General features: G+C 46.0%; 2 protein-coding genes across 6 annotated transcripts in view; one reads left to right on the top strand and one right to left on the bottom strand.

Annotated features, from left to right (window-relative positions):
* Positions 1-9359: 9359 nt before the first annotated feature.
* CCNE2 (cyclin E2) lies at positions 9360-23220 on the top strand. Of its 5 annotated transcripts, none has more exons than XM_090137819.1 (12): positions 9360-9418; positions 11250-11287; positions 11379-11493; positions 11669-11728; positions 12815-12966; positions 16492-16627; positions 18331-18477; positions 19452-19547; positions 19798-19932; positions 20638-20749; positions 21999-22153; positions 22476-23220. In XM_090137819.1, the coding sequence occupies exons 2-12, from the start codon at positions 11274-11276 to the stop codon at positions 22575-22577; spliced, it is 1224 nt and encodes a 407-aa protein (XP_089993945.1). In that variant the 5' UTR covers positions 9360-9418; positions 11250-11273; the 3' UTR covers positions 22578-23220. The 5 variants fall into 5 exon arrangements, with proteins under 5 accessions (XP_089993945.1, XP_089993944.1, XP_089993940.1 ...); XM_090137818.1 differs by lacking the exon at positions 9360-9418 and adding an exon at positions 9691-9753 and having other exon boundaries at positions 11672-11728; XM_090137814.1 differs by lacking the exon at positions 9360-9418 and adding an exon at positions 9691-9753.
* The window catches only part of INTS8 (integrator complex subunit 8), a 24134-nt gene continuing 23110 nt past the window's right edge, over positions 23201-24224 (bottom strand). The window contains exon 27 of the mRNA XM_031591016.2: positions 23201-23990. Within this exon, the coding sequence (XP_031446876.1) occupies positions 23874-23990 (117 nt within the window). The 3' untranslated portion in view covers positions 23201-23873. The remainder of the gene's footprint in view (positions 23991-24224) is intronic.

Below are 24224 nucleotides of genomic sequence, written 5' to 3'. Positions count from 1 at the left end.
AGCCTCAAAAATAGCAGTGAGGGTGTTACTGCTCTTTAAAGCCTTACCATGTTCATACAAAACTTTTGTGGTCCAAATACTCTGGCTTATCTCCAAGTAGCTGTTGTTTCTCCAGTCTTGCATCTGTACATGTCTGTATCTGGCATAGACTTCTACTTGCCTCAGCTGATCTACCTTTACCACTCCAACTCTTTGTCCAGCTTAAACTTCATTCTCCTCACTGCCAACTTTCTAGCTCAGGAAAATTCTGTGCTTTCCTGTATTTTTTTCTTGATATATCAAGTAACTACTTTCCTTCAGCTTTAATTTTCTTAAAGTTAAATGAAGGAAGATGATGTCTCCACCTCCCTGTGTTGGAAGGAGTAAGTAATCCTTTGATCTCAACAGAGAGATGGAATTGAGAGTATAAAGGTTCCCAGGCATTAGAATGAGAGCCTTGGTCTGTTCTTCTTAGCAGGCAAATAAATGCAACTTTAGACTGCTCCTAGAGTTGGGAGAAACTGATCTTTTTTTATACTACATTACTAGATAACTTTCTGGTGATGAACTCCTATATCTTTCAGGATATAAACTGTTTTGTTGCACAAAGCTGTGCTTCTCAACTTGTAATATTGGAAACCGTATTGTTGTATGAGATAGTACTGCATCAATGGCTTTTTGTTAATTTGTTTTAAGTATTTATGTTGGTCTAGCCCCATTTTATGCCTGGAGCTATTGGGCGATTAGATTTGTTTTGTTTTTTTGTTTTAATAGTGAGCTGTGTGGCTTTTTATATGGTTTTTGAACTGTTCTAAAATGTGTGTTTTTTCTTGTAAAAGTGGAGGCCTTGCAGTGTCTCATACTGATTGATATTCATGAATTTTGCTGAAATGATATTTTCATATATTGGTCAACAGATCTGCATTTTAAACTGTGCCTTCTAGGTGTAACTTTACACAGCAAACTTGAAGATACAAAAGGGACATTTCAGATAGGATTAATACTGTACATCAGTCTATGCATATATGGCAGCTTCTTTCCAGAGCCACTTTCTATTTGTAGCAGTCTTTTTGATATGGAAGAATGTCTCGCTCTTATTTTTAATAGTTTAACACAAGCTGAAAGCTGACAAAATACAGCACTTTGCCAAAAAGTAGCATTGCTTAACCGGTGTGTATTTACTGAAGCGATCTTCTGTATTTTGTTTTCATGGTGCGTTATGCACTGTGGGGAGACATGATCTGAACTCTCAATAAATGGCCTATTCAAAAATGTCAGTCTTCTATCGTGTCTGAATTTGAAATGTATGGGTGTCCCATTGGGGTGTGGTAGATATGAGTACCATATATAGCAAAATCCTTGCTGTTGTACAAAGGTTTTTGATTTGCATTACTTGATCAAGTAATGATACATGGTCTCAGGGATACCCTGTGTCCCTGCCATCTGCTGTGCTTCCTGATGAGCCTGCTAAAGTGCAGTAGATGAATAGGGTAGAAAGTAGGAAAGTAAGCACACAGGGCAGGAAAGCTAGTATTGAGATGAACAACCCTGCTGTTACACAGACTTGACACTTTCCAGAGGTTATTTAAAAAACCTAGTCACTGTTGTGTTCAATTGTTGTCTGCTCACTGGCTGATGAATGCTGATGCCCTCACTGGCTTCCATCAGTGGTGGGGGTTTTGCCTCAGGACAACAAAGCTACCTGTGAGATCATGACCAGGCTGCACTGGGCTTAGTCTCTTTCTGTCTGGAAAACTTCCAACAGTGGGGACTGCACAAGCTCTAGCAAACCTGTTCTGATGCTTGACTTTTGTAATTAAAGTCCAGAGAAAGCCTTTCCATGAACCTCATTTTGGTTCTCAGTTCATTGCCTTTGACCTCCCAAGCACAGCATCCTGTACTGGAAGGCTGTGATTACCATTCAAGAGGTAGAATTAGGGATAGGTAACATAAGGTATGTAAAGACCCTGTGCAAATGTGCAGGGGTGAGGTTAGGAAAGCCCAGCCACCTGCAACTGAGTCTAACAAGGACTCTGTGTCATGGCTGGAACCATAATGCTCTGTAAGGCAATAAGGGGCTTCTACGCATGTACCACCTGCAAGAAGAAGACTAGGGAAAAAGTAGAGTTGCTTCTAAATGGGGCAGGAGATCTCATGTCAAAGACATGGAGAAGGCTGAATGCCATGTATTCTTTGCTATAGAATCTAGTGGTAAAAAAAAGTCTTTGGGAATCATGGGCTTCTGAGGTTAGCAAAGGGAAGACTGGCACTTGGTTGAGAGGGATTGAGTAAAAGAACACTTCAAGAAATGGAACATAAATCTACGGGATGCATCTGTAACTGATAACAATCATTGACTCTCTAATGGTGTTGTGGGGACACTCAATCTTTCCATGGTTATGGCAGTGAACAGGGTTCCTAAGGAGGGGAAGAAATTAAGAATTGTGCCTGTCTTCAAGAGAGTAAAAAAAAAAAACAACAAACAAACAAAAACCTGAGAAATTATAGGACAATCAGAATAGTTGAGCTCAGGAAGTTGTACGCAGTGACACCAAGCCTAGCTAAAGGCCATTACCTACTGTTGTACTCAAGGTGTTTATACTGACTAGCACTGGGACTGCCACAGTTCAAGAAACTTTTTGGCAATGATCTCAAACATAAAATTTGATCTTTGAGTGGTCCTGTGTGAAGCCAGGGGCTGGACTCAATGATCCTTGTGGATCCCTTCCAACTCAGGATATGTTGTGATTCCATTACTCCTATTCTGGTAAACATCTTCATGAATGGCCTGGCTGTTGGAACAGAATGTGCCGTCAGTAGGCTTGCAGAAAGTAGAAAAAGCTGCTGGATGCACCTGTGCTGCCACTCAGAAGGATCTTGATAGGCAGAAAAGATGCACTGGCAGGAACATCATAAATTTCAGCAGGGGGAAATGGGAAGTCCTATATCTGAGGAAAAATTACTACTGACATCAATTAATACTGGGACCAAGTGGCTGGAAATCACCTTTGAAAAAAAGTCTCTGAGTATTGGTGGATGCCAAATTGACTATGAGCCAGCAGTGCACCCTCGTGGTCTCAAAAGCTAAAAGCCTCTCAGGCTGCAAGAGGAAGAAGAACAGAGCCATCAGGTTGGCAGAGATGCATCTGAGTGCTGAGTGCAATGCTGAGGTCCCCAGCACGAGAGAGATGTGGATATGCTGGAAAGAGTCCAGTAAGGGGCCAGAAAGATCACAGGACCATCTAGTCCAACCCCCTACTACAGAGGTTTCCCACAGTGTGTTACTCTAGAGATCATTCAGGTGTGTTTTGAATATCTCCAGAGAATGAGACACCACAACTTATCTGAGCAGCCTGCTCCAGTGTTCTGTAATCCTTTTAGTAAAGAATTTTTTCCTCCTGTTCATATGGAACTTTGTATGTTTCATTCTGTGCCCATTGTCCCTTGTCCTGTTGCTGGCCACTGCTGGAAAGAGCCTGGCCCCATATCCACTTGGCTCCAACCCTTTAGATATTTATCAGCATTGATAAGATCCCTACTCAGCCTTCTCTTCTCCAGGCTGAGCAGCACCAGGTCTTACAGCCTTTCCTCATGAGGGAGATGCTCCAGGTCCCTCATCACCTCTGTGGCCCTCTGCTGAACTTTCTCCAGCAGTTCTCTGTCTTTCTTGAGCTGAGGAGCCCAGAACTGGGCACAGTACTTCGGATGTGGCCTCACCAGGGCACAATATAGGGGGAGGATCATCACTTTCAGCCTGCTGACCATATTTCTTTTAATGTGCCCCAGAATATCAGTCAGTCTTCTCCTTCTTAAACCCTTTCATTGAGTCGAGGGATCTTCCTGATCAAGGGTGAGACAGAGGAGGTGCTGAGTACCTCAGCCTTGTCTGTGAGCACCGGCACCAGCCTCACAGGTAAGAAATTCCAGTTAGCTGGCTGCTAACCTTGTGTGGATTCAGGTGCTTTTTTCTATAGCAGTTTTGCTGTGTCTTGTGTCCTCCCCCCTCCCTGAGAGCTTAAACAAAAAGCTTCCATCTGTAAAATTTGTGGAGCAGCTTAGCTTCTTGCAGCCAAGGAAAAGAGACATGTTCCTCCTGGTCTCACTTCATGTGCAAATGAAAGCAGTGACAGTCTGAAAGAAAAACAACCACTTTTTCTTTGGCTACTCTCATCTGATCAACCTGAATTATCTTTGAAGGTGTGTCTCCTTAGTTAATCTTTTCCTAGGAAAATCTATAGATCTCTGGGTTTTCTTATGCTTCTTTTTTTTCCCTCCTCCCTGTGATAGGATGGAAAGCAGGGTCCAGACAGGTAAAACAGTTCCCACTTGTGTTCTGTCAACTGTACTGGTAACTTCAAAGAGCACGGTTCTGTCATTTCACAGAATCACAGAAACAGCAAGGTTGGAAAAGACCTACCAGATCAGTCCAACCATCCACCCATCACCAGTAGTTCTCACTAAATCATGTCCCTCAACACAACATCCAAATGTTCCTTGAACACCTCCACGGTCAGTGACTCCACCACCTCCCTAGGCAGCTCATTCCAGTGCCTGGCCACTCTTACAGAAAGTAGTATTTCCTAACGTCCAGCCTAAATCTCCCTGGTGCAGCTTGAAGCCATTCTCTCTAGTCCTATGGACGCTTGCAGCTGTCCAATCCTTGAACTGGAACAAACTGTGGAACAAAGTGGTCTGTTCAACTGAGATGATGAAACATAATTTGAGCAACAAAGCATCTGTATTTCCCAAGAAAACTTTGAGGGAAAACTTTCATTTTCGAGTTTAGATTTTTTTGTCTGTGTTTATCAAAGCTGGAGTGTGTGCTCCAGCTTCCTGTACGTATAAATCCTTGCACATCTCTGATGAAGCCATGATACTAATTACTGAAAATGAACACTGACAGAAGTACTCCACGTTGTTTCCTTGTTGAGTTGTTGATTATCTGCTTTATTTGTCTTACTGAAATATTTTGGTGCAGGTTTATAACCACAAAATGCTATCACCTCCACAGTTCAGTGATACGTGCAAGTATCACTGTGCAAGTAGCGTTCAGGCTTCTTAATGAGAAGTAATTCTTAATGTGGCCTGGTTGTTCCCATGGCATGCTCACAATAAGTTGTTCTTAGAATAAATGGGACTGAACTGAGACTTAGCAGTGTGTTCATAAATTTTTGTGCCTCAGCCAGTCCTTTTCTCCATGAAAATACTGTCTTGGAACTACTGCTCTATGACTAACACTTCAGAAGTTAAAGTCTCTGTAAGTGTTCCAAAGTGTTGCAGGCAGATAGATGGTTGAATCCTCAACAACCTTAATGAGACAGCTAACTATGTTTTAATTTCATGGACAAGCCAAGGAAAAAGAACCATAGAAAAAAAAACAGCAACAAAAACAGACAGATAAAAATAACAGAACTAGGCCAGGAGCAGGTCGGATCTCAGTTAGCAGGTGTGGGCAATCTATATTTCTTTTGAAGCTCAGCTTCTACTTTATGTCCAAATAAAAAGGTGACCCAGTCAGGCAATACAATTAAAAAATATATGACTATCATAGAATCCTAGAATGGCCTGTGTTGAAAAGGACCTTAAAGATCATATAGTTGTGCCCAAACATAATTCTGAGTGCTAAAATAGTTCCATATTTCCTAAAGTGGATTTCTGTAGAGAAATTAGTAGAGTCACAAAGAAGGGGGAAGGAGCCCTCAACTACTAGCAGCTGAAAGAAATAAGATGGCATTATAATTAAGAAAGGAAGGATTGATACGGGCAAAGGTATCCTCTTGTCTATACACAGCAGAGAATTTCAGCTCTAACTCACTGGTCTGTGGTGCAAGACAGAGAAACAGAAGTGAGCGATTTGAGTTCTGTGGCTGGTGAGCAATCAGCAAGCAGCTGAATCAAGATTGATCTTTGCCAAATGTTTACTAATAGTGTCCTGTTTGGTGCAGGTTATTAATTCTTGTGCATCATTCTTACATATGGAGAGATCTACAGTGTGCCCAAATCACAGTCAAGGTCGGGGCAATGGAGAATCATTAGTAAAGCCTTAGTCCCCTAGCATTAAGGTTTTTGCTACATTGCTTGGGAGCTGGAGTACCTGTAGCAAACATCCTTCACTTTGCATGCCTGGGAAATAAAGCCCTCAGTTCAAGGCCTGGCTGCAGGCATGGCCAGGTGATGTGAGTCACTGGGATGAGGAGCTGTATCCCCTAGCAGCCTGGGGGCTGGGTCAGAGTGATGAGGGTTTGCCTCTGTGGTCAGCAACTGGCAGCAGGGGTGTGTGGTGAGGATAATCTATTTTTGATAAAGAAAGTGCTGTGTTATTGTCAAGCTTGTGTTCTAATGATCAGAGATTCCTTTCTTTTCCTCCATATTCATAGCTCCACGTTCAAGAGGCACCATCCTTACAGACCAGTAGTGAAGCAATGCTGGAAAATATGAGGAAAGTGGGGCTTGTTATTCCTCTGAGCTGCAGACAGGAGATTGAATGCAGGGGTAAGTAGGGATGGACTTAATGTTTGTCTCTAGGTTAGAGGTGCTACTTCCCACTGCAGAGATGCTGTCCTTAGGGGAATTTGAGTGTGTACCGAAAAATAAAATCAAGAGGAAAAGAAAACTCACCATTGTATTGTGCTTCTCTGCGAGTTGTGGGGGAACTGTTAAATTACTCTTGATCTTTCTCTTGTTATAACAGTAGCTCCTCGTGGTGGTTGTTGTGAACTAATCTGATTGTCAAAGGGGCTGCTTACACAGAATAGTTTTTCTGTGCTGGCATTGGCCTTAGACATATTCACATGCTAACAACTAAAAGTTTTACTCTTTTTTTTATATTTTGCTTTTATCAAGTGTTTATCAGACTAATGTCTTCCCTTGAAATCAAGACAAAGAAGTCAAATTTGTAAGATCCAAAAAAGAAAAAAAGAGTCCTTGATGTTTCTCAGATTGGTTCATGTTTTAAAACAGATCTCTGAAATGAAACCTGTAGAACTTCACAGGTTCTAACAGAAAGCTGGGATTTTGAAACCTCAGGGTTTCAATTATCCCATGCTGTTCAGCAGACGGAAGCCTCAGTTTGGGAAAGATATAGCTTCCTGCTAAAGGATTCCTTTTAGGAGTGATGTGAGTTTTTCATGGCACTTGGGATAGTAGCTGAAGCCACTCTGTAATAAGCAGACTTAAAACTCCTCTTATAAACCGCCTTGTTCTTCTACACAGATCCTGGTTTGAGCCTTCCTTTAACTGAGTTATCAGATAGCTTAGACAGATGCGACTCGGAAACAAAGTCTGGCAGCAAAAGCAAACAGCTATGGTGAAATGCTTATTGCAACATGATAGGAATACAGAGGCCAATACCTCGTGTAATGTTGAACACAAATACTCCCTGCAGTGTGTTTCAATTAGCATAAAAGTTATTTGCTCATGTGAGCTCATCTCCCTTAAGGAGGCATGCATGTAGTGAAAGAGGATGTCCTGTGCATTAATTCCTTTGAAGATAATCCCAAAGTGGACTTTGGTCACTTCAGTTTTGTTGCCGCATCAAAAGGTCAGCACATTAGCTTGCATTAGAATCATAATTTCATTGTCTGCAGGAGACTTTTATTATGCTCTTTTGGTTTTTTGTTTTTCTTTTCCGTACTGCTCAGACTTTGGGGAAGAAGTCACTGGCAGAACTTGAGTCTGCTTACAGGACCTGGCCAAAAACACAAATGCATCAGGATGCCATACGAAGCAGCTCACAGCAAAAGGGGTGGGAAAGCAAATGGCAGTGATTGCTGTCTATGTGTTGTGACCTGTTCATGGTAGGCCTAAACAGCTTCAACACAGACAGTTCACAAACATTGTCACTAAGTCTCAACAGGCCTCAACAGATGAGAGTGATTTATTTTTATTTTTTTAATGCCTTCTGAGCCATAAAGAGAAGGCTTCCTTTGTGAAAAGGATGAGAATGGCCATTTTGCAGAGCTGAAGAGGCTGGGCAGCTCAACATCCACCTCGTGCTGCTGTCATGCACGCTGCTCTGCTGGAAGCCTGCAGGAACCATTGTCCTGGCAGCACCCACAGGTGGGAGATGTCCCCCGCTGCCCAAACCTGACACCTGCTAAGGTCACTTAGACCTGTTGGTAACGCTGCCATATCTTTGCCTGTGGTGGACTGCACTGCCTTTCCACTAGTAAAATGGCAAAGCAATGAGAAGGCAAGAACCAAAACCTGGTTATTGTGGCTTAATTGCTCACTTAGATGTTGTAAGCTATAGATGTGTTTACTCTTTTGTAGCATTACACTTGGGAAAAGAAAAAGCAGAAGTGAAGAAAATGATGACAAGGTGGATTCATTTGAAGGCAGCTGGGGTATTTCTTCACGTGTGTTTACTCTCTTGTCTCTCTCATCTGCAAAATATCTGTGCACAACCCTGCCTTCCTGCACAGCCTCCTTTTAAGAAGGAAAAGAAGGGTGGTTTGTTTCTTTTTTGCTGTTTAACTGAGTGAAGTCCTTGCTTGGAACTGGTTTGCATGGGAGGTAGGTTTCAATCTGCCTGGGGGTCACAAAATTGCAGAATGGTTTGGGTGGGAAGGGACCTTGAAGGTCATCCAACCCTTGCCATGGGCAGGGCTGAGCCCCACCAGCTCAGGCTGCCCAGGGCCCACCCAACCTGGCCTTGAGACCCTCCAGAAGTGGGGCACCACAGCCCTCTGGGCAGCTCTGCCAGGGAATCACCACGCTGTGAGTGAAGAATTTCTTCTTAACGTCTAACCCAAATGTCCTCTCTTTTAGCCTGAAGCCGTTCCCCTTTGTCCTATCTCGAGGGATGGCCGTGCTGGGCCGCTGCTGCCATTTCCGGACGCGGTGTGCGTGAGGGTTGCGGGTGTCCCTGTGCAGCGGTACGCGCTGCCCCAGGCGGAGCTGCGCTGCTTCCACCGGGGCCTGGCTCAAAGCCGCTTTCAGGGTAACCTTTTTGTGAAACGAGGCGCTTTTCCCGGTTTGATGAACTTCCTGGTGCTTAGACGCCTGGAGAAGCGGGAGGGAGAGGCGGTGCCCCGGCGGAGGCCGCGCAGACCCGGCGGGAGGCTCCGTTCCCTCAGCACCCGGAGGCCGCGGATGGGGATCGCACCGGCGCGGCGCGGGAGCGCCGTGCTGACTGCGGAGGGCCGCGGGGCGCTGACAGGCGGTGGCCGCGCTCGCTGACAGGGCGACCCGGCTCCGCCCTCAGGCGGCAGCGGCGGCGGGAGCGGCGCGAGGTGCGTGTTTACATTCCGCCGCCGCCGCACGTTGCCGCCGCGAGGCGGGCTGCCATTGGCGGGCGGGAGGCGGCGGCTCCGCCCCGGGGCCGGGCCTCGCCGGGCGCGCGGCGTGCGCGGCGCGTGGGGCCGCCCGGCATTGCGAGTGCCTGCGGGAGCCGGGCGGCGGCGGCGGCGGCGCGGGACGGCGATGCGGGGCGGCGGGGGTACGTGCGTGGGAACGGCAGACGGCGGGCGGAGCGGGATGCGGCGGCGGAGCGGCACTCCCCGCCCGCCACTCCCTCGGGTCGCCTTCACGGGGGGAACCGAGGCGGGCGGCTCCCGGCGGGGGCGCGCGGGCGGCGGCGACGGCGGGGTGCCCGCCGGGCCGGGGTGGGCGCCGCGGCCGAGGGGCGGCGCTGGGGCAGCGGGGCGCGGGCGCGGGGCGGGGGAGCTGTCTGCCGCCCTCGCACATGCGCAGCGCGGGCGCGGGCCGCGCTATATAGCGGCTTGGCGCCGGCGGCACTGCAGCAGCGCGGCCCGGGCGGCGGCGGCGGCGGAGGTGCGCGGGGAACCGCGGGGGGTGGTGGCGGGCGGGAAGGAGTCCTCGGTGCGGGGCTCGGCGATGGCGGCGCCGGCGGAGCGTGCGAGCGGGGCCGGGGGGATCGGGGGCTGGAGGGATCGAGGGATGGATGGGGTGCTGGGGACACCGGGCGTCGGGGGCACCGCAGGGCGCTGGTGCTGCGCGGGGCTGCGCGGATCGCTACGGGGCCGTGTGGCTCGTAGCCCTGCGGGCGCCGCGGAGGCGCGGGCGGGAGCGGCGGGCGGGATGCGCGCCCGGGCGCCGTTTTGGAGGGAGGGCGGTCGAGGAGGAGCGGTGGCGGCGCCCATCCGAGCCCGCAGCGCCCCGCTCTCGGCGGGATCCCGTCCCGCCGCCCGCCCGCCGCTGGTGGGGGCGGGGAGCGCTGTTGGCGCGCTGACCCCGTTTGCCGCCCGCCCGCACCCCGCGGCGCTCCGGGGCCGCCGCGTCCCCCAGGGCGAGGCCTCGGCTCCCCGCGCTGCCCCCGTTCCCCCCGAGGGACGCGTCCCCGCCACGGGTGTCCCCTTGAGAGGAACGTCCCCGCTGAGGCGCGGTGTCCCCGGCAGCGCGGGCTCCCCGTGAGGTGGCGGTGCCGTCCCGGAACCCCTCCCGCGTTTTGGAGGGAGCCCGGCGCGCACCGAGGCGGGAGCGAGAGGAGGGGTGGGGGGGCCGAGGTCCTGCCGCCCCGACACCCCGTGCGGCCCCGTCTGAGGGAGCTCGGCGCCTTCTGCAGGGACCCCAAGTGTGGGCAGCGTTCTGTCCTCCCCACGCTTCCAACCAGCTCTGTCTGAGCCCCGCTCGCCCCGGGGCCGGCCGAGGCGCGGCGCTGAGAGGCCGCCGCCGCCGCCTCCTCCCCGCTCTGCAAATTGGCGCGGAACCGGCGCTGAGGGGCGGGCGGATCGGCCCGGCAGGTGGGGGCGGCGGGAGGGATCCCCCCTGTGAGTGTATGTACGTATGTGTGTGTGCCCAGCTCGCCTGGGGTGCCCCTCCGTGCCCTCTCACACGGGGAAGGCCGTTTGGCTGCTCCCTCCCCCCACCTGCCAAAATGAGCCCAGGTAGGCACAGATGAGCTGTGTAAGTAACTGTGTGTACTTTACTTTGAGCGCCCATCTGCTGAGCGATGCGCTGCAGGGATCTGGGTTTAGCACCACGACACCTCCAAGGGATCATAGAATCATTGAATGGCCTGGGATGAAAAAGGTCACAATGATCATCTAGTTTCAACCTCCCTTCTATGTGTGGGGTCACAAACCACCAGACCACCAGGCTGCCCAGAGCCACATCCAGCCTGGATGTGGGGCAGCGTGTTTGTGTACCACGGGGATCCCATGCAAGGTGTGCCTTGCACCGGTTAAATAACAGTGCCCTTCTGTTTTGGTTATGAGTTAAACATGGCAAAAAGCAGCTTTGTATCTTAGGGCACAAAGCACCCAGCTTTCAGAAGCTTGACTAATCCAGCTGTTATTTCTTTGGTCCAGGTAGAGAGATCTTACCGCCCGAAGATGTCAAGACGCAGGTAAGCTGTCAGCACTGTGACACACCAATGTGCCCTTTGCTCGCCTCCCAGCTGCTGCCCCCTTAATGCTGAGTGTCTCTGCCCCTTGCAGCAGCCGACTGCAGGCCAAGCAGCAGCAGCAGCCGCCACTGTTGTGTCAAGAAGAGACTCCACGTGAGCTGCAGGCACCAGAACATCTCCAGACCAGGAAAAGGAGAACGGCAGAGGTGACCCGTTTGGTTGACTCAAAGTTTAATGTTGCACATTATTATGGTCACTGGGATAGGGGAAACATTCTCTCTGCAGAGCTAGAAAATGAGGCAGGAGTAGCAACAGTTTGCTGTATCTTTAGATGGGTGTGCTGGTCATTGTCAGCTTACTGATGTGTAGTTTTCTTTTCAGCAGGAGATTAAGAAGAAAGAAGATGGGAAAGTTGCTAAAAAACATCAATATGAAATTAAGGTAAATTAGTCTTTGAATACTTGTTCACACTAGGTGAAGGAATCTGTCTTGTTAAGATTGGTGAATGTGAAATCATGCATTCCATGCTGGAAAAGTGGAAATTTCTTCCTTTGGATGTGGACAGTATGTGAGCTCTGTGCCTTCACATCTCTTTATGCTTTTTTTTTTTTTTTCCCCCCTTCACTTTTACAAAGGGTTTGGAACTAAATTCACTCCTAGATACTTCTGTCTGACCAAATAGGTTTTGAGATTTTGTATGCTAGGTAAACTGTATGTACTTTACCTTGAGAAGAAGCTCTGTAGGAAATGTTCATGTGTTCAAAGGCAGGTCTTGTCATTCTTTGTGAAAGGAATCTCCCTAGTTCTACAGACCATAATCAAAGCTCAGTTGTCACCATTTTGAAGACTGTCAGCCATTACAGCATTGCATATGCTTCATGTGCTTAATCAATACGGGTAAGGAGATATCATGTCCAACCAAATAATACTGAAACAAGTTGCAGGTTCAGCTGAAGTTACTTAGAATTCTTTCTCTGAAGCTTTCTGCATGAAATGACTTCAGACTCCTGTCCTTTTAAGTCATTGCATATTTGGTGTCGGCAAGTTGAGAGATAGTTCACAGCTGCTGCTTGTTGGGGGGGTATCTAGCTTTGGAGCCGAGATGGGTGGCTCCTCCCTGGAGTACTTGGAAGATAACAAGTTGTTGAATTTCCCTTAAGACAGTAGAACCTCCACCCTCTCCTTTCTTTTCCCTCCACATAGATAAGGAGATAGGACCAGCAACCTAATGTCCTGGTTCTTAGGAGCAGTAAAATCCTATTCCATATGTACTGTAACTATAGAGCTCACGTGATGGATAGGCTGCATGTGGGTTCATCAGCCCAAGACAGTTTTCTTCTCAGAGCTGAGTTCACTTGGTTTTGTCAGGTTTGTTTCTTTTTATGTGTTCCATCTCTTGGCTACAAAAGATTTTGTCCAGAGAACTTAATGCATGTGACATGCATTGTTGTTACTATAGGCTGCATTTTGCCTCTCTTGCTGTCACAGTAAAACCTTTATTCAGAAGACAACTTGTTTGTGTTGCAGAGTTGTTGGCCGCCCGCAATAACAGGAGGCATCTCGCCTTGCATCATCATTGAGACGCCTCACAAAGAATCAGTAACCACTGACTTCTCAAGGTTCAAAAAATACAGGTTCAGAAACCTCTTCATAAATCCATCACCTTTGCCTGAACTCACGTAAGTTGACTGAATGCAGTAGTTGCTCTTCTATTGCGTGTGCTGAACTACTGTAGAAGTATCTGATATTATATTGTGCTTGTATAATAGTGAACAGTACTCTGCTTGTCTCTTCATCCCACAGACAGTTCAATATCTGGAAAAACACTCATCCTGTTGTGGGATTTTCTTTTCCCCACTCCTGGACAGAGTACTTTTGCCTGTTGTAGCCATCCTTTTGTAACTTAGCACTGGAGCCTGTCAGTGGCTGAAAGGGATGCAGTGGTTAAAACTCACCTTCTGCCAGCACTATTGAAACTGAGCAACCAATAAAGTGGCCAAAATACCGAACAAAGTTTAATAACTTTAAAGTAGAACTACACAAACCTGCTGCACTGGTAGCAGCATACTTGGTACAGTCACAGTTCCAGTCTTCTAGTTTAGTGAGCAGTGTTGCAGAATCACAGAATTGCCAGGGTTGGAAGGGACCTCAAGGATCATCAAGCTGCAACCTGTCTGATGCTGGCAGGACCACCAACCTTCCCACCTAATGCTAGACCAGGCTGCCCAGGGCCCCATCCAATCTGGCCTTGAACACCTCCAGGGACGGGGCATCCACAACCTCTCTGGGCAGCCTGTTCCAGTACCTCACCACTCTCTCTGTAAAGAATTTCCCCCGATGTCCAACCTAAATCTCCCTTCCCTCAACTTAAAACCATTTCCCCTTGTCCTGCTGTCGCTCACCCTTTCAAAGAGTTGATTCCCTTTAGGTAGGCTCCCTTTAGGTACTGAAAGGCTGCAATGAGGTCACCCCGCAGCCTTCTTTTCTCCAGGCTGAACAAGCCCAGCTCCTTCAGCCTGTCCTCATTGGGGAGGTGCTCCAGTCCCCCGATCATCTTCGTGGCCCTCCTCTGGACCCTCTCCAACAGCTCCCTGTCTTTTTTGTACTGGGGGCTCCAGACCTGGACGCAGTATTCCAGATGGGGCCTCACAAGAGCAGAGTAGAGGGGGACAATCACCTCCCTGTCCCTGCTGGCCACCCCTCTTTTGATGGAGCCCAGGATACCATTTGCCTTCCGAGCCACAAGGGCACACTGCTGGCTCATATTAAGTTTTTCATCTATCAAGACCCCCAGGTCCTTCTCCACAGGGCTGCTCTCAAGGACCGCTCCTTCCAGTCTGTAGGGATGCCTGGGATTCCTCCGGCCCAAGTGCAAAACTCTGCACTTTGCTGTGTTGAACCTCATCAGGTTCACCCGGGCCCACCTTTCTAGCCTCTCGAGGTCCCTCTGAATGGCATCCCTTTCTTCAACCATGTCGACCGCACCACTCAGCTTGGTGTCGTCAGCAAACTTGCTGAGGGTGCACTCGATTCCATCATCGATGTCATTGATAAAGATGTTAAAGAGCACCGGTCCCAAGACAGACCCCTGGGGGACGCCGCTCGTTACCGGCCTCCACCTGGACATGGAGCCATTGATGACCACCCTCTGTCTGCGGCCTTTCAACCAGTTTCTTATCCATCGAGTGGTCCACCCATCAAATCCACATCCCTCCAGTTTGGAGATAAGGATGTGGTGGGGGACCATGTCAAAGGCCTTGCTCAAGTCCAGGTAAATGACATCGGTCGCCTTTCCCTTGTCCACCGATGCTGTTACTCCATCATAGAAGGCCACCAGATTGGTCAAGCATGACCTTCCTCTGGTGAAGCCGTGCTGGCTGTCATGGATCACACGCCCTTTCCTCATGTGATCAAGCATGTCATCCAGGATGATCTGTTCCATGATCTTCCCAGGCACAGAGGTGAGACTCACCGGCCTGTAGTTCCCGGGGTGAGAAGTTACATGTGTGTTATAAAGACATTGCTGAAGAGGAAAGGATAATCATTCAGTAGAGCAGTTTCTTTTGTAAAACATCTGTTAGTATGTTGTTGTAAACATCTGTTAGTATACCACAAGTATGCTGACTGAGATGGTTTTTTTTTTTGCAAAGGGATAGGTTAGCTGAGAGAATAGAGAATTTTCAGAACTGAAAAATCCTTAGACATTTGGTTATGTTAGGTAAGTGTGCTGGTTACCAGTCACTTAATGAAAAAGCACACTGCAGTTACAGAAAACTACTGCTCAAATGACTGGGGGGAGAACCAAACATTGGAAGGTCAAAATGAGATGAGACTGTGAAGCAGTTCCTTTAAGAGAACCCATCTAGATATGCCATGTTTTCATGCTGCAATCAAAACTTGACAGGAAGTGGGAGATGCTGCACAGTGTGTACACTTAGCCTGTCCCATGTCTCTCATTGAGCTTCAAGCTCAGCTTCTCAGTATTGCTCCTACGCCTGCTGCATGTTGCTGAATTGTGATTTTAAAAAGCAATATACTCTTATCTGTATTTGGCAAGTCCTATTTCTGTAAGTGTTGGGAAGCTTAGCATGCTGAAGGGCTCTCCTGTTCTCCCTTAGCAAGTTGCTGGGAACTGCTGGATCCCAAAGATACATTCAGACACAGATTTCCACACAAAGCGTTTCATCCTCAATGTTAACCTCTTGTCAGTCAGTATCTGGTAAAGCTGAGCTCTGTTTTCCACTTAGCCAAATGAGAGGCTCACTTACTCTCTGCTGCCTTCTTCATACATTCCTAACTGCTGCAGGAAGATGAGAGACTTGATGGCTGCTCACTGAGAGACTTGTGCATTAAAGAAGAGAGTCTCCAGCTTACTGCTTATGGTGGCAGCTGGGTGGAACTGTTCTGAGTTAAAATTTTAAGCAATAGTGGTGATGAGGTCTGTTTAATTTCTCTCCATTCCTGCTGGGGGGAAGGTATTTAGCTCTGAAAAGTTGAGGGGAAAATTGGCATTATGTTGGTTAATCTGCTGTCCTCCTTAATAACTGTAGAGTGAGGGGGAGAAAAAGAGGAAAAAAAAAACTTAATTCATAATAACAGCAGTTCCAAACTAAAACCAAATCAGATTTATTATATAGGCATTTTCTTGCCAAGTATGCTTGACTGCTGATAAATCAGTAGTAAACAAGAACCTAATATTTATTGCATGTTTCTGAGCCTTAAGGTAGATTAGTCACACTGTAAGTCAGTGATTGGTCCCTTCCCCCCCTTTTTTTTTTAAAGATCATCTGCAAATAATTTTTCCAAAATGAAAATGGTCAACTTTGTGTGTGTTGTGTTTCTTAGGTAGTGATGTATTTCTTTGTTCTGTGTGTTTTCTACCTTGCCCTCTGGGAAGCCAAGCTTTAAAGTGGCTGAGTTATGTGTGCTAATGGTTACCTAAGCACAGTGGGAATCTCTCTGTGTTTGTATGTGCAACTTCAGGATGTATGTACTCAGTTTTATTGGCTGTTCTATGAAACTGGATTTGCTGATGATCCTGGCAAGCTGCTGTTATGATCGTGTAACATATTGAAAGTATGCTGCAGTTTTCTAATTACTCTAAGGATCTTTTCGTGCGCTGAATATATATAAATAATGTTTTTATACTCCCTTTATGAAGGTGTGTGTGCATGCTTGTAATGATTTGTAACTTTATTCCATAGCTGGGGAAATTCCAAAGATGTGTGGCTCAACATCCTGAAGAAGGAGAACCGATACGCTCACTGCAAACACTTCACTTCTCTACACTCAAGTTTGCAGCCACACATGAGGTCGATACTGTTGGACTGGCTTCTGGAGGTGTGTGCTTAGTGTTATTTGCACTGTGTAACCCCTGCGAGGAGGGGAGGTGAAAACAGAGCTTTCATGTAAGGAGTTCGATAGCAAAATGTACAATAAATGCCCAAACAAGGTTGCAAGTTGCTATTTCTGATCCACTGGGTAAACTGCTCTCAATACGCCCTGTCAGTGAACCTGCCAAAAGAGGGCAGTGAACTACAGTTCTGAATGCTTGTTCTTACTGTGCTGCATAACTGCCTGGGAAGGGGGAAAATGTAGTTCTGAGGCACCTGTAGTGGGGTAGCTGTAACAAGTCACTTCAGAGTTCAGGTACGTTCTAAGATGTGAAGTTGGAGCTCCATAGGCAGCTGCGTTTGTATTGAGGACTTGAGTTGTCCCCTGGCTATATCAAGAGCCTTCAGATGTCTGCTTCCCACACTACTTTTTCTGACTTATTAGTAAATATTTAGTTATTATCTTATGAATAAAGCATGTTAGTGGCTAGCATCTGAAGGCTCTTGCTGTAGATGCGTTCTTGCTTGAAATAGGAATGATTTATTTGTAATCATTTTCAGTCTTCAGTCAGTAATTACTGTACTTCAGACTATTCCAGCTGTCAAACAAAATGGAGGTTCTCATTCTGGCAGCCAACACTACATGAAGGAGTACTAGTGTTGTAAATAGAGAGCTATGTTCAGGAGTAGTTTCCAAGAACATGCTGTATTGCAGAATATTCAGTCGCCACTGCCAAAAGCAACCTTTTACTCACGTAGCTCTTGCTCACCAGTAGGAGGGATCTTGCAGGTTCATCAGTTCTGTGATGCCAAGTACTCCAAGGAAGCAGATGTTACAGTGGCACTCTCACTGCCTGGTTGTTGAATAATGCCAATAGAGGATTTCACAGGAAGGGATGTGCAGTTTTTAGACGTGGTATGAATACAGAAACAATGCCACTTGTGTACTTCACGAATTCCTTTTATGTGTCATTGGCACATCACCCCTGGATTGGGTGTAATTTTTTATTTTTAGTCTTGCACTGTTAGGAAATCATCAATTAAAGTGTTCACACTGTCCACCTCAGTATTTCTATATGCCACGCTGAAGTAAAATCACTTGGAATTCTCCAGCAGCTCTAACCTGGTCTTCTGTAACATCACTTTGAAGATAATAGAACTTGGCCATCTTGAGTATTGCTTATGCTTGGCCAATACATGTTTATAAAAATCACACAATTTTTTCATAGTGCGGACCTTCTTTGTTTCAAATCTTGTTTGGAGCAGTTGTTATTCATTTTGTAGTAGCACTTCAGTTGATGAATATTTATTACATCAGCTCTTAAAAAGAACAAGAAAGTGTTCCTGCCAACCAGTTGCATTCTCCAAGGTCAGGAAGAGATGCAATCCACAAACAGGCTTTCAGCCTTCTCATGAAGTAGCTGGAGGTGGTGAGATTTTATTCTGCCTTTGTATCCAAGTGAAATAGGGTAGTGAGGCAGAACAATTACATCTACTTGGGATCTATTTGTTCAGGATTTTTACTGCTGTCTGTAGATTAGAAACTAGGGAAATATCCATATTTTTTGCTGCCCCCAATCTAACAACTGTCTCCTGAAACATCTAGATTAGTGATAGTCTGTATATGTAAAAGATGAATCTGTGTACTGGAGTACTCCAATGTGTGTATGTGACTTTTATTATAAATATATTTTTTTCTATTTGTTGTAGGTATGTGAGGTGTATGCACTCCACAGAGAAACCTTCTACCTAGCTCAAGACTTCTTTGATAGATTCATGTTGACACAGAAGAACATTAACAAGAGCATGCTTCAGCTGATAGGAATTACCTCATTGTTCATTGCCTCCAAACTTGAGGTAAGCAGCTCTGTTATAGGTGTCATGGTTTTGTGATTTTTGGACAATAGGGAAGAGAGATTATATATGGAATAACTAAAAAGACAGTGGTAATGTATTTATTTCTGCTGTCTGAACCTTTAGAACTTACTGACACTGAAGGTCAGAAGGGGAAATCTTTCTTTTCGGTTGTGTATATGTGAACCTCTTGGAGGGTGGTCTTTGCTCTCCCTCTCAGCAGTGGGAAGGAGACCACCTAAACTTCAGAGTAATGCAAATATCTAGGAGCAGTTTTGTGCTGCTTTGTCTTTTTTCAAATGTACACCTATACCCTGGTTGGCAAACAGCCTCAGGGATGGGTGCAGGACTTGAAGAAAACCAAACCCATACAGCTGATATCCCTTAAACCCATTTAGGGGAACTTTTCAATTCATCATCAGAGATGATGTGATCAGTGCAAAAATGATGAGTTGTGCTGGTATGTCTCCTGGAAATGCTGTAGCACGTGGTAAGCTAAACTGAGTGACAAATTTGGGATGTTAAATTTGGGTGCTTGGAAACTCCCCTGATCAAACTGCTGTTTGCAAAGCGAGGTGGTGAGCTGTGAGCTGTTCTGCTGGCAGGTACCTCTGCACCTGCCCATATGTAGCTAAGATTGGCACAAGTAGGTTGTCTGCATTCTTTTTTTAACTGTCTCTACACGGTGGATTTTGCCAGCTATGTTGGCAGTGGAATTGTTGGTCTTCATGGCCACATCAGCACTGACTGATGTTGTGCCTACCCTGCATTGCTGAGTGTCCTCTGTACTTCAGAAGTAGGATGGTTCTCATTTTTATTTTTTTATTTTTAACAGCAAATGGAATGGCTGAGTGGGAAGTGGTTTTAATGAAAGGTGGCATGAAAAAAACAGTTCTAGTGTAAGAAAAGTTAATATTTCAATATGCTCTGCCAGTCTCAAGCTTTGTCTTCTAATCTTTTTCTTCCTCCTCTTGAAGGAAATCTACGCTCCAAAAATACAGGAATTTGCTTATGTCACTGATGGTGCTTGCAGTGAAGATGATATTGTGAGAATGGAACTTATTATGTTAAAGGTAATAACTTGGTGCTTGTAAGACTCACCTGAAATCTTGCTCCAGATTAATGTTGTGTTTTAATGTCACTTCAAGAAGTAGGAGGAATGTGATCTAAAATAAGTACTTAAAAATGTGTATGATCTCAAGTATCTTTTGGGAATCTGTGCAATAAACTGAACACTCAGAAGGGGAAGCGTGGGGTAAAGATCAGAGCCCAGAAAATCTGTGCATGGTTTAAGGTGTTTACATATTTGTTTAATGCTTACAGGCTTTAAAGTGGGAACTCTGTCCTGTGACAATCATCTCTTGGCTGAACCTCTATCTTCAAGTGGATGCTCTGAAGGACGTTCCAAAAGTGCTTCTACCTCAGTATTCTCAGGAAAAATTTATTCAGATAGCTCAGGTAGATAACAAACACTATAGGAAAGTGTGCCCCCAAAAGCTGAAGACTTTCTTGTTTCACCTCACCTGTTACTTTGTTAAGGTGTGCAGGTTTGACTGCCAGACAGCTGCATACAAGCCTTAAAGAGAAGCAGCCAGGTGTCTCCTGCCTCCCTGCTCTCAGATATTATCACTTTCTCTGTATGTCTATACACTCGAAATTGCTACTCACTGCAGTGTTCTGCAAACAGCAGGCAGAGGGCCTGGTTAGCTGCTTTATCCTGTGTTAGCTGTAATGGTGTTTCTGCCCCAGAATGTAGGATGAGTGGTGTTTTCACTCTGCTTTGCAATGATTGTGGTTCAATTTCAAGTACACAAGACCAGTCTCAGAAATGTTTGCTAAAGAGTAAATTAAGCTAATTAATTCATTGAGATATCCTGCAACTGTTTAATGTAAGATAATACCTTCCTTGAGCTCTGCCCACAGCTTAAAGGTGTACTCACATTTGTACAAGCACTTTGTCTTGCACATTACTGTTTGTGTGAGACCTGCTTTACTGTAGTTGGTACTAGAAATAAACGAGATGCATGCAGTTGATTCTAAATAGCACAGCAATGCTGCAGAGCATGAACTGTGAGTGTAGATCTAGCACTTTCTGGGATAAGATTTTACCAAAGTATCTTCTTGGAATTTATAACACTTATGTCCTCAATTCTATTTCCTCAGCTCTTAGACCTGTGTATTCTGGATGTGAATTCTTTAGACTTCCAGTACAGAACACTAGCTGCTGCTGCACTCTGCCACTATACCTCAACCGAAGTAGTTAAGAAAGCTTCAGGTAAGAAGCATTTATCATCTTGTGGGAGAGTGGTGGCTGTTCCCTGCCTGATGTTGTGAAGGACATGCTGCTTAATGACTGCAAAAGCTCTGCAAGGATACTAACTGTTTTTCTGCGAGGCTTTTCTTTTTTTCTTAGCTCCTCTGCCTTTAAATTGTTTTCTTCCTACCACCATTTCAGACATTACCAAGACCTGAAAGAGAAGGAGGAGCTTTCAGAAGCACAGTGTTAGCTAAGGAAACTGAGCAGACACTGGCTTGCTTGCTTTTTGGGCCAGTACTGCCCCTCTAATAGATTCCGACTGTTTGGTCACTAGCAGTACTTTATTTGGCTATCTTCTTTCCCAAAATACAATTTGCAGCTGGGCATCCTTGGCTGTCAGTGGCACTCAGCCTTTGTGTGGATCCTATAAGTCTCCCTTACAAAGAGCAGCTGCCACGTGACCAATTCAGCACTGTCTTGCATGAAGTGTCTTAAAGGCAGCGCTATGGTATGTGTTTGCTTTAGAGCACAAACCAAAAATCTCTCTCACTGAAAAAGTTACAGTAGGGTAAAGTGTTACTTTAATGTCCTGGTGAGCAATAGAAACCCTCATGGCCACAGAGCTGTGTTTTTTGTTTTTTTTTTTAAGGCTTGTTGTCACATCCTTTGCAGCAGCATGTTTAAGTAACAAATGCAAGGAAATACGGGGGATTTCTGGGAGGGTGAATTCTTACCTACAGCATTATTTATTTTAAATTGCCAACCCTTTAGGAATTCTAGCTAGGAGACTACAACTGGGAAAGTGGTGAGGGGTCTGGAGCACAAGTCTTGAGCGGCTGAGGGAGCTGGGATTGTTTAGTCTGGAGAAGAGGAGGCTCAGGGGAGACCTCACTGCACTCTACAACTTCCTGAAGGGAGATGATGGTGGAGAGGGGTTTGGCCTCTTCTTCCAGGGAACAAACAGGACCTGAGAAAATGGCTGCAAGTTGTACCGGAGGAGCTTTAGGTTGGACATGAGGAAAAGCTTTTTCTCTCTGAGAGTGATCAGGCACTGGAATGGCCTGCCCAGGGAGGTGATGGAGTCGCCATCCCTGGCAGTGTTCAAGAGGTGCCTGGATGAGGAGCTACAAGATACGGTTTAGTGCTTGTGGCAGCAATGATGATGGGAGGGTGGTTGGACTACATGATCTTGCAGGTTGTTTCCAACCTTGGGATTCTATGAACTTCCTCAGGATTTCTAAGTGTATCACTGTGTCTTCTTCTGTAGGCTTAGATTGGGACAGCATCTCAGAATGTGTAGAGTGGATGGTTCCATTTGTGAATGTGGCAAGGAAAGTCTCTGTGAAACTGAAGCATTTCAAGAAGGTTGCAGTAGAAGACTGCCACAACATCCAAACACACACAAACTACTTGGACATGCTGGTAGGTGGCTTGCAGAGCTGTGCTTTACACAGCCCTTCTGAGGCGCTGAAGGCTCTCCAGGCTGATGGGGTCAGTGTGCCACACCTTGTGGTTCTGGCTTTCTGGAGATAAGCTGCATGTGCTCTCACAAGCTGTGAGCAAAGAGTTGGGTGAGGATTACTGGTGAAGCGTTTAAACGGTGGTGGTGCTCTTTGTAATGAAACGTAGCTGTGGAGTACCTGAATTGTACTAGCAGCATGCGGGGAAAAAGCTTTCAAATGCCAGTAAAGCTGAAACATAGAGCTCTGTGTGCTATTAACTGTCTTCTTCACTCTCTACACAGGAAGAAGTTAATAGTGGAGTAGCAGCTACTGCCCCAGGTCAGTTATCACCTGTGTCAACAGCAGGAATAATAACTCCTCCCAAAAGTACAGAAAAGAAATGAAATCCGGACAGCAATCCTTATGAACAGTTTCAGAAACAAGACCAGGTGCTTCAGAACAAGACCATACTAAGGGTGACTCACTTTAATGATCTTTACTGCTATTCAAGACTTGAGCAGTAAGGGATGCATCAGAGTGGCGGATGGAACTTATAGCAGCATCTTCCTTGAGACTTGATTAAAGAACTTAGAGCAAGCATCCCTCCCTGTGTCATCACAGGAGTGTGGACTACTTGAGTCCCTTCTCAAATGACTTACATAGTTCAACTCTGAACATTCCTAACTTATGAATTTCAGGAATATGTTTTGTAATGGCTGAGTGGCAAGGGTTGTCCACTCAAGTTATGTGTCAATGTGCTTTAATGTGGGATAGCCACACATGAGACCTTGGTGCCAGCATGTACGTATTACCTCTTTTTGACCTTTCTTTTCTCTAGGAGCTTACTGCCTGTAAGTTAGTCAGCTTATGAGCTCAGGTGCAGTATTACAGAGGTCAGTGAGTAAACAGTTTACATTTCAGAAACCACTGCACCCTCACATTAAGGCAGGGCCAGCCCTGTTTCAAATCTTAGCTTCCTCAGGAGGTCAGTATCACCTCTTTAGGGCTGCCATAGACTTAGGTTCCCATGAATCACTGACCTCAGGTAAGAGTACAAACAGAACAATGCTGCTGAAGTAATCTTAACTGGATGCAGTACAATCTTGGAAAGAAGGAGCTCTATTTTATAAGAATCAGCCACCAGCTTTCAATAGGTAAGAACATAATGAGCAACAAGCTTTTTTTTCCTACTCTTTTCCATTCTGGTTCTCTACAACCACTCAAATCCTGCCAGCAGTGTTAAGAACAACTGTCTTCCTAAACAGCATTAACTACTGTGTTAGTGGAATATCCACTACCTCTAGATGTGAGGTGCTCCTCTTGAAGAGACAGTATAGGGAAAGCTGGAATGTGGCCCCCCTCCCTCGAGCACATAGGGCCAATTCCCAGCATTGAGCAGCACAAGAAGCTGCACTACAGCAGCAACTCATTAAACTCTTCTTTGCCACCTTTGCAAACTTGAATTCGGGGCTTCTTCAAATAGCCCTTTCCAGAAATACCTGAAGTTATTGTTTTAGGGCTTCTGTACAGTTTGTAAAGATATGGTGTTTTATTATAATATTTCATCTATTTCTATAAGAAAGATACCAGACTGTAAATGTTGTATAAAAATTTAAATGAATTTTAAAAATAAAAAAAAAGTCTTGAAAGAGTTGTTCTGTCCCTTTTCATGTATTTTATGGTAGTCCTCTAGCATTAGCCTAGAAATAAAGCTTTGCCATTGCTTGAAGAAACTTCTTTTTCCTCCTCTGTGCAGCAAGCTGTAGGACTTCCTCAGGATTGCTGGCGTTCAGCTCTGTCTGGCCAATAGCTTTTATCTTAAAAAAAAAAAAAAAAAAAAAAACAGTAGCAACAGTTGTTGCATACAGCTGTCCTTTTACAGTTTCAATGCTAGTCAACAAAACGATGGATGGGTGGATACTTCTCCAGCACCCTGTGCCCTCTGCCCTACACCATGAGATCAGGCACTTAACACCAGCATTCAGACTGTGAAATACAGTTACAGCTGGAAGTGGCAATTATGTTAAAGAACTCCTCCCCCAAAGCACTGC

The sequence above is a fragment of the Phasianus colchicus genome, chromosome 3 (genome assembly GCF_987193195.1).
Source record: "Phasianus colchicus chromosome 3, bPhaCol1.hap1.1, whole genome shotgun sequence".
Taxonomy (NCBI): domain Eukaryota; kingdom Metazoa; phylum Chordata; class Aves; order Galliformes; family Phasianidae; genus Phasianus; species Phasianus colchicus.
Note: the sequence above shows the minus strand (reverse complement) of the source record. Positions and strands in the feature narration are given on the sequence as shown.

Excerpts from the sequence above, each read along its gene's own strand:
- CCNE2 (XM_090137819.1), top strand. Across the intron at positions 16,628-18,330 it reads TGTTGGACTGGCTTCTGGAG|GTATGTGAGGTGTATGCACT; the intron begins GTGTGTGCTTAG and ends TATTTGTTGTAG. Across the intron at positions 19,933-20,637 it reads AATTTATTCAGATAGCTCAG|CTCTTAGACCTGTGTATTCT; the intron begins GTAGATAACAAA and ends CTATTTCCTCAG.